The sequence below is a fragment of the Delphinapterus leucas genome, chromosome 3, assembly GCF_059928025.1.
Source record: "Delphinapterus leucas isolate spDelLeu-1000000601 "Yukka" chromosome 3, BTC_Dleu_Yukka2, whole genome shotgun sequence".
Classification (NCBI taxonomy): domain Eukaryota; kingdom Metazoa; phylum Chordata; class Mammalia; order Artiodactyla; family Monodontidae; genus Delphinapterus; species Delphinapterus leucas.
The window spans coordinates 35,436,002-35,449,042 of NC_143131.1; the positions used below are offsets into that span (position 1 = coordinate 35,436,002).

Sequence of the window (13,041 nt, forward strand, 5' to 3'; positions counted from 1 at the left end):
TCTCAATGCCACCAGCCTTGGTTTCTCCGTGAAGAATTTGCCTCTCAAATGCCAGACCCTTGAACATATGCTCACTGAGTGTTTGCTGAAATTTCCCCAAATGTAGGTACTGTTGGGAGATGTGTATGTGTGTGTGTATGGAGAGAGAGAGAAAGCGAACCTAGACTCTCTAACACTCATATTGTCCCACTACAATCCATGAAGTTCCTGAAGGAAATATGCTTATAGAATGAGGCCAGGCAGACTCATAGACTTCAGCAAACCACGAAGCTGCTGTCTTCAACTGTAGTGCATGTGGTGTCCTGTAAGGAGCTGGGGGTTCCAAACACTGTCCCGTGGACTGGCTACATCATAGGCACCCAGGAAACTTAACAATAGATTGCTGCTTGCCCATTGTTCTTTTTTTTTCTCATTTTGTAAGTTTAGTGTAGAGCCTGAGAGTTTTGTTTTTTTTTTTTTAATTGTTACTAATGGTTTTGACAGAGACGGCCAGGTTTAGACACTGTTGAGTTAGACTTTCTCATATAGAAGTCCCTTCTGTAAGGCAGTGGAAGGCCTAGGGGCTAGAACCAAGGCAAATCAAATATCTTTCCCCATTTTCTTCAAATCACAATGCCAATCTGGGTACTCTTTTTCCTACCAACTCTCATGATGGAGCCAGACTGGGCCAGGAAGAGCAAGACTGTCTGTGAGAAGAAGGCGCCACAGAATTTTATTCTATTGCCTACAGCAGAGCTGGTCCAGCTCCACGCCCTCTCCCAGACCAGTTTTCTTCCCCATCTTCTTGAGTAGCCGAGAGCTAGATGGATAAGGAAAGGAACCAAGAGAGACACCAAACAAGAATGATGACTCCCTCAAGGCTCAGACTTCAGATTCTTCCTTGCTTCACAATGAAATCTCACCTCCTGGCATCATAGGCTAATGGCATGTCCTTGAATCTGACTCAGCCTCAGCATCACTTCCCTTACAGGATGGGGCTGGGGAGGGTAGTGGGTGAAGATCTACATCATGCTTCCCCTGAAAGTCATCAATGGGAACCTCAAACTTTCGTGAACATGTTGATAGGACATTTGAACATTTCTGCCTGTTCATAATGACATTGGGCAGTATTGCCAATGGACAGCCCATAACACCTCACTAGGAAGAGCTGACTGACGAGGACATTTCCAAAATCCGATGCTTTCCTGAAAGTATAATAGAAGTTACTTGAGCAGTGACCACTAAAGTAATTTCAGTAAAATATTTAGTATAATGCTTGGTTTTGGGGAGCTGCCAATAAATTATAGTACAGTGGCATTAATAGCTTTATTTCAATTAATAGTGGTACCAGTGTTTTGGCTAGACTCTACAGGAAAAAATAATTTTACAGACAATTTTCAAAATGAGTTATTTGAATGTAGATTGCCTGATGATTAAAGAAGTCATGATTTATAGGCTGAATATATCTAAAGAAACATTTTGTTAATGCAAAAGAGATAGTCTTCCTCTCTCCATCTTTTATTTCTGTTTAGGATGAAGGTGCCATGTTTCCTGTTGGGAAAAACATAGTGTATACTTGCAATGAAGGATACTCTCTTGCTGGAGACCCTGTTGCCAGATGTGGAGAAAATTTACAGTGGCTTGTTGGGAAAATGCATTGTCAGAGTGAGTGGCCTTGATTATAGTATATAATTTAAGATGAAAGAATAGTGTGGAAAGGAATAAATCAGGATATATAACTGCTTACCATATGCCCATGTCTTGATCTCCTTTTCCTGAAAGGCTTATATGATCCTGTCCAAATTTCAGGAATATCTTGAAAAACCCCTCAGCTTTCTCTAGTTGTTAGTGCTCCTGTTAGGTGAGGCACATTTTATTGCAATTGTAAATTTTCTGGTGCAAATTAGAATAGGTCAGGGAGCTCAGTTCTGGTTAAGACCATCAGGATATTCTTTAGAGTTTAATTAGCAGGGATTTACCCAATCTACTTCTTTAATGCTTTTGATCCTATTTTGTTTAGATGTAGGCATCTGAGTAAGTGCTTCTGCATGTTGTATCACCCTAACGCTATTTTCTGGTTTCTATCTCAGCTGTGCTACAATATAAGATTCTTCAGCAGATGGATAGACAGCACTACAGGGATGTATTTATCCTATATCAGTTGGTCTAGGCTATGTGAGGAAAGTCCTAGTGCACACAGGTACATTTTATTCTCTTGAGTACATACATATTAGTAAAAGTTCTGAGTTGTCAGGTATACATACATTTAGAGTTAGTAGATGCTACCAGTCTTCCAAGTGATTGTACCAATATACATCCTGGACAGAATCTGAGAAGTCAAGATTGCTCTGTATCCTCACCTACACTTGATATTGTCTATCTTAATTTTTTTTTTTAGCTATACTGGTGAGTGTGTAGCAATACCTTATTTTTCAATTTGTATTTTTCAATTTGTATTTCTTCTGATGACTAATGATGTTAAGCCTGTTTTCATATATTTATTGGGTATTTGGATACTTTTTTTGGTGAAGTGGCTGTCTAATCTTTTGGGCATTTTTTCTGTTGGTTTGTTAGTCTTTTTCTTACTGATTTGTAAAGGTCTCCTCTTGTTCTCTCTCTTTCTGTCTGTCTCTCTGCCCTAGAGTCCTTGGGAATAAATAAACTATCAATATTGCCAAAATAGAATATAAATATTCCCTAGCTAAGAGTATTAAAGCCAAACTTTAGTTCTTTTAAAAGATTAATAAGACATTTCTGCTTGAGGAGCTTCTTTTTCTTTATTGTGTATCTACTGGTGAAAAGTTGTCCCAGTATTTGTTCATCTAAAACGTTTTTATTTTATCTTTACTTTTGAAGGATAGTTTTACCGGATAAGGAATTCTAAGTTAGAAGTTATTTTCTTTAAAACCTTTAAAGATTTTATTACATTGCCTTCTGACTTCATTGTTTTTAGTGAGAAGTCAACTTTCAAGTTTATTGTTTCTCCTTTGAAAATTGTATTTTTTTGGTCTGGCTGCTTTTAAGATTTTTTTTTTTCTTTTCCAGAAGCAACTCTGCTCCGATGTGCCTAGGTGTGATTTTCTTTGTCTTTGTCCTGGTTGATCTTCAAAGCACTCTTGAACCTGTGCTTTAATGTCTTTTGTCAGTTTTAGAAAATTCTTCACCTTTGTCCTCAAATACTGCTCTGTCTCATTCTTGCTCAAGTCTCCTCATGAGACACAAATTATACATTTTTTAGAATGTATATACATATACATATGTGTGTGTGTGTGTGTGTGTGTGTGTATATATATATTTCTTTGTTTTGTTTTGGTTTTTTTTGCCATGCCCTGTGTCTTGCAGGATCTTAGTTCCCCAACCAGGGATCGAACCCAGGCCCAAGACAGTGAAAGTACCGAGTCCTAACCACTGGATTGCCAGGGAATTCCCTACATTTCTTTGTTTTACATCAATTTTTCTCTCTCTGTTTCATTTTAAATATTTTCTATTGATCTATATTCCAGTTTATTAATTCTCTTTACAGTTGTGACAACCTGCTTTCAAGAACTCTACTGAGTTCTTTTTTTTTTTTTAATTAATTTATTTTATTTGTTTCTTTTTGGCTGCGTTGGGTCTTCATTGTTGTGTGCAGGCTTTCTCTAGCTGCAGCAAGCAGGGGCTACTCTTCCTTGAGTGGGCTTCTCATTGTGGTGGCTTCTCTTGTTGCGGAGCATGGGCTCTAGGCATGTGGGCTTCAGTAGTTGTGGCACATGCGCTCAGTAGCTGTGACTCGCAGGCTCTAGAGCGCAGGCTCAGCAGTTGTGGTGCATGGGCTTAGTTGCTCCACGGCATGTGGGATCTTCCTGGACCAGGGTTCGAGCCCATGTCCCCTGCATTGGCAGGCGGATTCTTAACCACTGCGCCACCAGGGAAGCCCGTCTACTGAGTTCTTAATTTCATTTTCCAATTCTAGATATTCCATTTGTCTACTTTTCTATACTTTCTAATTCTTTGTTGATAATCTCCATCTTCTAATTTCATTTTTCCAACATATTAATCATAGTTATTTCATGGTCCATGTCTGTTAACCCCATCATCTGGATCTGCTGTAGATGTTTCTATTGTGGTTTTTTTTTTTTTTTTTGCGGTACGTGGGCCTCTCACTGTTGTGGCCTCTCCCGTTACGGAGTACAGGCTCCGGACCGCAGGCTGAGCGGCCATGGCTCACGGGCCCAGCCGCTCCGCGGCATGTGGGGTCTTCCCGGACCGGGGCACGAACCCGTGTCCTCTGTATCGGCAGGCGGACTCTCAACCACTGCGCCACCAGGGAAGCCCCTCTATTGTATTTTTGAATGTTAGATTAGTTTTGGTTGAATGCCAGATTTATATGTAAAAAAAAATACATATGGATGGTATTATCTTCCTCTAGAAAAGATTTAGGTTTGTTTCTGGCAAGAACAAGGCTTGTTTATGTCTGCTTTACCTTTATCTTAGGTTGTATCCATTAAGGGATCATAAGGGAAAGTATGGGATTTCTACTGAGGCTCCTCCTTTGTAACAGGACTGGACTCTAATTTTTGGTCTCCTAGCCCTGTGAGACTGCTAAAAACTCTATGCAGCTATTCAGCCTCTGAGTTGCAGCTTTCTCCTTAGTTTAGCAGCCCTTCAGCACATTAAAAAAAAAATGTTTTTTTTTCAAATTTACAAATAACCTCAAGGACAGAAACATTACCAAACGTTGTAATCACTACTTTAGATTTCCCTTTTTCTAGAGCCTTGGGCCTTCAAATTTCCATTGCTCTGATTGTTGTCTGTTGCTCTCAGAAATACTTTTTCTAACTTTGTACAGCCTTTCTATATGTCTTAGTGGGAGCATTCATGTGAAACCAGCAAATGTGTCATGGCCAGAAATAAACAAATCTGAAGCTAAATTATTAGCTTTCTGAAGGCAGATTATGTGACTAGTGTTTTGTGTCCCTAGTAGCACACAGCATATTTGGCAAAATATAGACACTCAATAAATGCTGATTTTGAATGAATGAATGGATTGTCTGATTAAAATGGTGCAGAAATAAAGCAGTACTTTGTAGAATATTGTCCAAAGTCCACTAGAGAGATTGGCAAGATTTTTTTTTTTTAATCATGAATTCTGACTCACCTTCCATGACTATGCATGTTTCTCGTTCTTCTCCTTGTTGTTTTTTCAAGTAGAAGATTTGAGCTAATGAATGTGATGGAATAAGAAAAGATAGAACTGGGAAACCAAAAATGATTTAACACTTTTATGGTTGCAAGGTTAAAGGTGGTTCTTTAAAGATTTCAGATAGCAAAATATCTAATTGGGTACATGCTAATGATATGCAAATGAACACAGCTTTTGGGAAATTTCTGGTGGGACTTCACCAGACAAGAAGTAGCAGCTATAAAAAGTCTGGTTTTAACAGCAGGCTGGACTTCAGGACTCCAAAAGGCTTATCCATTTTAAGTTGTCACATGGCTTTGAGGGCAGGGGTGAGAGAATGGGAACTGTTTTGGCCTTCAGTCATTCATGTCATTAACATGCCAGGCATGTTGGGATATGTCTTTCAGGGCATCCTAAGAGTGAACTCACCTCTTCCTCCTTGTCCTCTAATTAGAAAAAGCAGAGCAAGTGTATCAGCACCATTCAAGGCTGTCACTTTTCTTTTAAAAGATGGTTTAGGAAAGCAGTGACCCTTGTATTCTTCTCTCTTTTCTCTCTAGAAATTGCTTGCGTTCTACCTGCACTGATGGATGGCATACAGAGTCATCCCCACAAACCTTTCTACACCGTTGGTGAGAAGGTGACCTTTTCCTGTTCAGGTGGCAGGTCCTTAGAAGGTCCTTCGACATTTCTCTGCGGATCCAGCCTTAAGTGGAGCCCTGAGATGAAGAACGTCCAGTGTGTGCAAAAAGGTGAGTGACTCTTGGGTCTGTCCAAGGACACGTACACTCAGGGAATGAGAGTCCTTGCGGCAGTTCTGCAAGGCACTGAACCTCCATAACGGAGTCACTCCCTCCATCCTTGCCCTGCTACAAGAAGGAGGTCAGTTCATAGAGTGGGTAACAGACTTTTTTGCACATGGCACAGATAGACTCACAGAATTCAAGGAAAGGCAAGAATAGCCCTGGTGATTCTGAAATTTTAACTTAAATCCTTCATATCAAAGATTAGCTTTATATTTGTTAAGGTGCCAAGAAAATAAAGAATTTCTAAAAGCTGATTTCTGGTTTCCTCCTGATTTTTAAAAATGTACTTTTATGAAGTATAGAGTTGAGATCATAATTTATATAAAATTCTGTATGTTTCATTTTTGGGCTCTTAGAGTTTATTAGTGGTATTGAAATTGAAAATATAAAAGCACTTACATATAACCCTGCAAAGCAGAGTTATTGAAGGAAAAGTAGTGTGGTTTGTGAAGTTGTTCTTACAGGTAGAAATCCAAATGTCCAGTATTTTGAACACATGGCAAATTAAAATAGTTTTTAAAAAAATTTTTTATTGGAGTATAGTTGATTTACAATGTTGTGTTAGTTTCAGGTGTACAGCAAAGTGAATCAGTTATACATATACATATACCCACTCTTTTTTGGATTCTTTTCCCATATAAGCCATTACAGAGTATTGAGTAGAGTTCCCGGTGCTGTACAGTAGGTCCTTATTTGTTATCTATTTTATACATAGTAGTGTGTACATGTCAATCCCAGTCTCCCAATTTATCCCTCTCCCCCCTTTCCCCCTGATAACCGTAAGTTTGTTTTCTACATCTGTGACTCTATTTCTGTTTTGTAAATAAGTCCATTGGTATAAAATGGTCTTTTAAGAAGCTAAGGCAGGAAGAGATTTAGAAAGCCAAACTATTTCTTTTAGAGATACTTAAAATGGGATAGATTTGTTTTCAGAATAACCTCCTCTTTCTTTACATTTCTTTTAAGAAATGGAAAATATTATGTTTGTACAATTAAAAACAAGAGGAAAATCACACTTGCATTCTATTTTATATGATATTCTTATTTCTTGAGTATATAATTTTTAATTCGATGCTGAAATTTGTCTTCTATGGTGAAGATGAAGTAGTTGATTCCATGAATAGTAATATTAGGTGAATTAGATCTTCACAATTGAAAAGAGAGCACTCTGTGACTGATTGTGTTAAATAGATCACAGAGGACAGAATGGGAGGGCTGCGTGTCCAGTGGAATGTCTGCCCTGCCTGTTCTCACATGTTCTGTAGCTGTCAGAGCAGAGACAGCTGCTTTGTTTTCTACATGCACTGAGGTATAACTATGAGTTTATTTGGGATAAAGTAATGGACCTGTACCAATAATGCTAAAATTAAGGAGAACAATGTACAGTTGATGAGGTTGCTCTTTTCTTCCAAATGAGATTATATACTTTATATACTTGTTTTTTTCTGAAATGTCTCTTTCAGTCACTTTATAACACATTTGGTATGAATTTTCTCCCACTCAGTAGCAAATCCTATTAAGGTTTTAATTAAGGGTGTTTTTCAGATCTGTGTGTTTTTCAGAAGACTTAGATAACAATAACTACCCTTAAAATAAGCCTGTAACAAACCAAAAGTTCCAGGTTTGTCAGCCTCCAGAGTTTTAAAATACCTGATGTACAAGTATTTAGTCTTTTTTATATTGTGGTAAAATATACACAACATACAATTTACCATTTAAAAATGTGCAATTCAGTAGCATTAAGTACATTCCCATTATTGTTCAACCATCACTGTCACCCGTCTCCAGAGCTTTTCCATCTTCCCAAACTGAAACTCTGTATCCATTAAACACTAGCCCGTTATTTATCCGCACCCGCATCAGTACTCAGTCTTGATGGGAAGATATTTGATTTTAAAATAGTAAACGTACATACTGTAGGTGGGTCCTAAGAGTGTGTTTACTTGGGTTAGTCAAGCCATGAAGATAACAAAGCTATATTCTTTTTAAATGCAAAAGTCTTTGGTGTAGGTAATTCTACAAGCGATTTTCCGCAAAGAAATTATAATAACTTTTAGAAAATATTTAAAATCTGAAATTCTATCCTTATGAACGGTTAGCAAATAAACTGCTAATAATAATACAGAACTAATGTACATGGCTTAATCACTGAACTTCAGTTTTGATCCATTTAGATCAGACTTTCCCAACCCCAGCACTACTGGAATTTGAGCCCTGATAATTCTTTGTTGTGGGAGCCTGTCCTGTGCCTTATCAGATGTTTGGCAGAATCCCTGGTCTCTGCTCACTAGATGCCAGTAGCGTCTCACAGGGGTGACAACCAAAAATGTCTGTTGACATTGCCAAATGTCCCCAGGGGCAAACATTTGCCCCTGGTTGAGAAGCATTGATCTAGATAATACCGTTAAAATATTTTATTTTGGAATTACTTAGGATTTCAGAAAATTTGCAAGTATAGTTTCCATATACCCTTTACCCATCTTCCCATAATATTAACACCTTACATACCTTGACACAATTTAGTTGGTCAAAACCAAGATATTAATATTAAATAGTACCATACTATTGACTACCCTACAGACTCTATTCATACATCACAGTTTTTCCACCGATATCCCTTTCATGGTCTAGGATCCAATTCAGGATACTACGTTGCATTTAAGATAATACCATTTCAAATTGGGCGATTGGGATTGACATGTATACACTGATATGTATGAAATTGATGACTAACAAGCACCTGCTGTGTAAAAAAAAATAAAAGATAATACCATTTCAAAGAAAAATGTTTAAAGAATAAGTACTTGCTAGAGACCTTGCTGGACATGGCAGGCATACTTCACCTTGCTACCATTTTCACAAGTTTATGCCTTCCTTGTTCATGAGATTTTCCTGTCATGTCTAAAGCTCTTACGTTTTCCGAAGTAAGGAAGTATTCCATAGTTTGTGCACCCATACAAACACATCCTTCAGACAAATGACCTTTATAGATATATCCAGCAGGTAGCTAGTTTTATGATGCAAAAGTATATGCCACTGAATTCCATTGTAATGAGGCTGGCAGGAGGTGGAAATTGCAGGGTGGTGTAGACTGCTCACATTATAAGCAGGCATAGCCTAGGCCGCGGCAGATTATGCTCTTGTAAGTTGGACCAAAGTGTTTTCCTGTCAAAACTGGAATGATGATTGGCTTTCTATCAGTTTGTAGGAAACATAAAATAAAGGAAAGGATTTTATTAATGTAAGTACCTCCAGACATTCAGTCACTGTTGAGGGGAGACCACTTGGACATTTACATGTAAGAGGTTATTATAGTTGTCCTTGAGATACTGAGAGTTCTTCTTGTATAGGTCAAGTGAGGGTATGCTTTCTGTCTCATTATAGGCGCACTGGGCAAAATACGTCCACATACCAAACAGCTTTTAAACCCCCATGTACTTGATGAAAGGGAGCCTACTCTTTGGGCCTTCAATTCAGACAAACATGGACTTCAATCCTGGCTTGGCCAATTTGTTAACTAGCATGAATTTCCTAACTTTTCTGTCTCTTAGTTTCCTCATCTCTTAAACGAGCACTTATTAAGGGGATTAAATATCACAATGTATAAAAAGGGCAGGGCCAAGAGTAAATGCTCAAGAAATGGTAGCTATTATGACCAATAAAATTGGGTGGTCCTAGGAATGCTCTAGCTCTTGTAAAATGCTTTATAGCTTTATTTTTTACTGTACAAACTTGTTGCAGTTGAGAATATTACAGAGCCTGGTTCAACAATTAAAATAATACCTTGTTTGCTATGAAGAAGCTTTTCACCTAATAATTGCCTCTCCATTATCGTTTTCTTTTAGATGCCCCTTTGGCACCGGAAGTGCCTGAATGTCAGCGCTGGGAGAAACTGCAGAATTCAAGATGTGTTTGTAAAATGCCTTATGAATGTGGGTAAGCTCTGTCTTCTTCTCTGTTTTATTTAAAATAAATGGGATGATTTCTTAATGCCATTTGAAGCAACGTGGATGGACCTAGAGATTGTCATACTAACTGAAGTCAGTCAGACAGAGAAAGACAAATATCGTATGATATCACTTATATGTGGAATCTTAAAAAAAAAATTGATACAAATGAACTTATCTACAAAATAGAAACAGACTCACGGACTTAGAGAACGAACTTATGGTTACCGGGGGGAAAGGGTGCAGAGGATGGATAGTTAGGGAGTTTGGGATTGACATGTACACACTGCTATATTTAAAATAGGTAACCAACAAGGACCTACTGCATAGCACAGGGAACTCCGCTCAGTATTATGTAACAACCTAAATGGGAAAAGAATTTGAAAAAGAATAGATACATGTATATGTATAACTGAATCACTTTGCTGTACAACTGAAACTAACGCAACATTGTTAATCAACTATACTCCAATATAAAAGAAAAAGTTAACAAATAATAATTAAATTAAAAAAAATAGATGGGATGATTTCTTAGATGCTAGTCTCTGTTAGCTCGAAGGTGTTACTTACCATGGGTTAAGGGTCTTTGCATTTCAGTCCAGTCCATTTGCTGCTTGTTATTTGCCTGGGTCACCAGGGCTGACCATTGGTGGTGTTAGGCAGTGTTCTAATCTGGCTGGTGAGAAAGGCTGAAGGACTGCTTGAGACCGCTTGTTCTCTACATAAAATCGGGCAAAATGACAAAACCGTCACCTGAAATTCCCATGAGACATAAACTCTTAAAGATACCAAGAGAAACAAAAGCAGCCGCTTTTCTGATTCTTGAAATATGTTTATTTCTAGATTTGCATTCTAAGAACACCACCGCACTTGAAATCACTCCACTGTAGAAAGATATCTGGAGTAATTACTGGTTGTTGGATACAGAGGGCATGATTAAATTGAGACAAGAGGAGGTTTACTGGTGGAACTATTTACAGAAATGTGGACAGAGTAAAGAAAACTGCAAGCCACGGGGCAGTACCCCTGGACTGGTAGCAGCTCGGGTTTATAGTATCTCAGTGCCCAAGCCAGAAGGTGTGAGAGAGGAGCACTTATGAAAACCTGTTGACAGAGCGCTAGTTGAGGAAGAGCTGAGTGCCTCATTTGGGGACCTCAGAGATCTCCAGCAGTGAGCCAGGGAAATAAAACCCCCCATTGTACCCTCTTCTCTCCCTCCAATCTCTTGCTAGACTCCCCCATTGATCAAACACCCCTGAAGCTAGAGGACAAGGAAGTCTATTGATGTGGTCCATACGTGTCAGCCTCCCAGGCAGGGTGGAGAAGAGTGGAGGGTGAATCTGGAGAGGCAAATGGAAGATATCCAGTCCCCAGGACTTGCTGACCATCTTTAAGGTTAAGAATCAAAACACAAATTATTAGCCAATTACTTGGCTTTCAATTAGTATGGTCACCAAAACACATCTCCTTGAACACCTACATTGGGTAATGATGACTATGGTGGTATCTTATAAGAAGTAACTTCTCATGTGAAGGAGAACATAAAACTGAATAGCATAAGTGGAAATGGTCAGCCCAGAATCTTCTGACTGCGCTGTTATTCTCTATTAATCATTGTTTGCTTTGACTCACTTTCATCCTCTTTCCAACTTCTCTGATTCATTGAGTTTATCTGCAGCCTGTTTATAAATATGGTAAGAGTTTTAACGTCAGATACTGATAACAAGATAGATGGCCGTGTAAGTTCTCTGCCCTTTAAGCTGTTCTGCGTACTTCTATTTAAAGTTTAAATAAACAGATAAAAAAGAAATACTAGGATTTGTTTCTGTTATGTAAATGTCCAAATAAATTTAACTCTTGGTCAGAGAAGTAAACATTAGAGCTAAATATATATAAGTAAATATAGATTCTGTTTACTATTCAAAAAAGCCTTGCTGTCTAGGGTTTCACTACAGTAATTGTTTTCTTACCCATCAGCATTCAGAAATGTGGTTGTTTTTATTAGTGACATTTCAAGTAGTTGGCACTATTTTAACACCAATGCATACGAAAAAAAGTAACCCATTTTATGGAGATATTTCTAAACTATTCTGTAAACGTAGATACTCTAAAAATAGCATTGAAAAATAGAGTTCATTTTCCCTTGAGGATTCAGTCATCAGCTGTGGATAATGCTATAATATGGACCTGAACTCTCAGGGCTGCTGGCTTGGGAGGAGATACTTTCTTCTGCAGCCAGTGGTCCCATTTGACTCCCATTCCTCTGAGTGTTTTGATCTTTGCTAATTTTCTGTCTCCTTCTTTGTCGTCAATCTACCATCTGTGGCTAGCAGACATTGCCTTCTCTTCTAATTTGCTGTGTCTGATCTGTTCTAGATGAAACCACATTGACACTAGATATCTAAGCTTGTAAAACTTGTGAGTAAATAAAGAGCAAAATATGTTCATTTTGAAGATTGGAGGGGGTTGGGCCCTAGTAATGAGGGGCATTTGCATTTCTGTTCCATCTTTTTGCTGTAGGTGACAACATCTGAGGCATCGAACCCAGAGCCTCACCTTTCACTTCTCATTCTCAGCTTTGAAGAAAGAAAATCTTGTAAATAAAGTAATTTAAAAAATTTGTTTCAGATCCTCCTTGGATGTGTGTGCTCGAGATGAGAGAAGCAAAAGGATACTGCCTCTGACAGTTTGCAAGATGCATGTTCTCCAATGTCAGGGTAGAAATTACACTGTTGCTGGTAGGGAGAGCTGTACTCTACCTGCCTCAGCTGAGAAAGCTTGCGGTGTGTGTCCACTATGGGGAAAATGTGACGGTAAGGGGCATTTCATATTTGTAGCTACAAAAATGCTCAAGTAATAGGAGTGAAGTTTTCTAGTTTAGCGGCAGATCAAAGCACATCCCTGAGGATATCAAAGACTCCGACTGGTCTGAGCATGAACTATCCTCCCTGACTGCCTTCCCTGGGGAGGGGGTCGATCAAGAACTCTCCCTGATGGTCTGAATGTCCTCCCAAACATCACGTTCCACCTTCATGATTTTTGCTGTGTCCTTGTATTAGCCATATTATGTACTCATTCAAAAAGAAACAGACTCCCATAAAAATAACAATTTTTAAAAGAAGAAACGTTATATCACATCTTTAATAGG

General features: G+C 38.5%; 1 protein-coding gene across 1 annotated transcript in view; it reads left to right on the plus strand.

Moving 5' to 3' along the window:
* Positions 1–13,041, plus strand: part of C7 (complement C7) — a 53,359-nt gene that overhangs the window by 37,766 nt on the left and 2,552 nt on the right. Inside the window, exons 14-17 of the mRNA XM_022598537.2 lie at positions 1,512–1,644; positions 5,701–5,892; positions 9,792–9,882; positions 12,522–12,706. Coding sequence (XP_022454245.1) covers positions 1,512–1,644; positions 5,701–5,892; positions 9,792–9,882; positions 12,522–12,706 — 601 coding nt within the window. The remainder of the gene's footprint in view (positions 1–1,511; positions 1,645–5,700; positions 5,893–9,791; positions 9,883–12,521; positions 12,707–13,041) is intronic.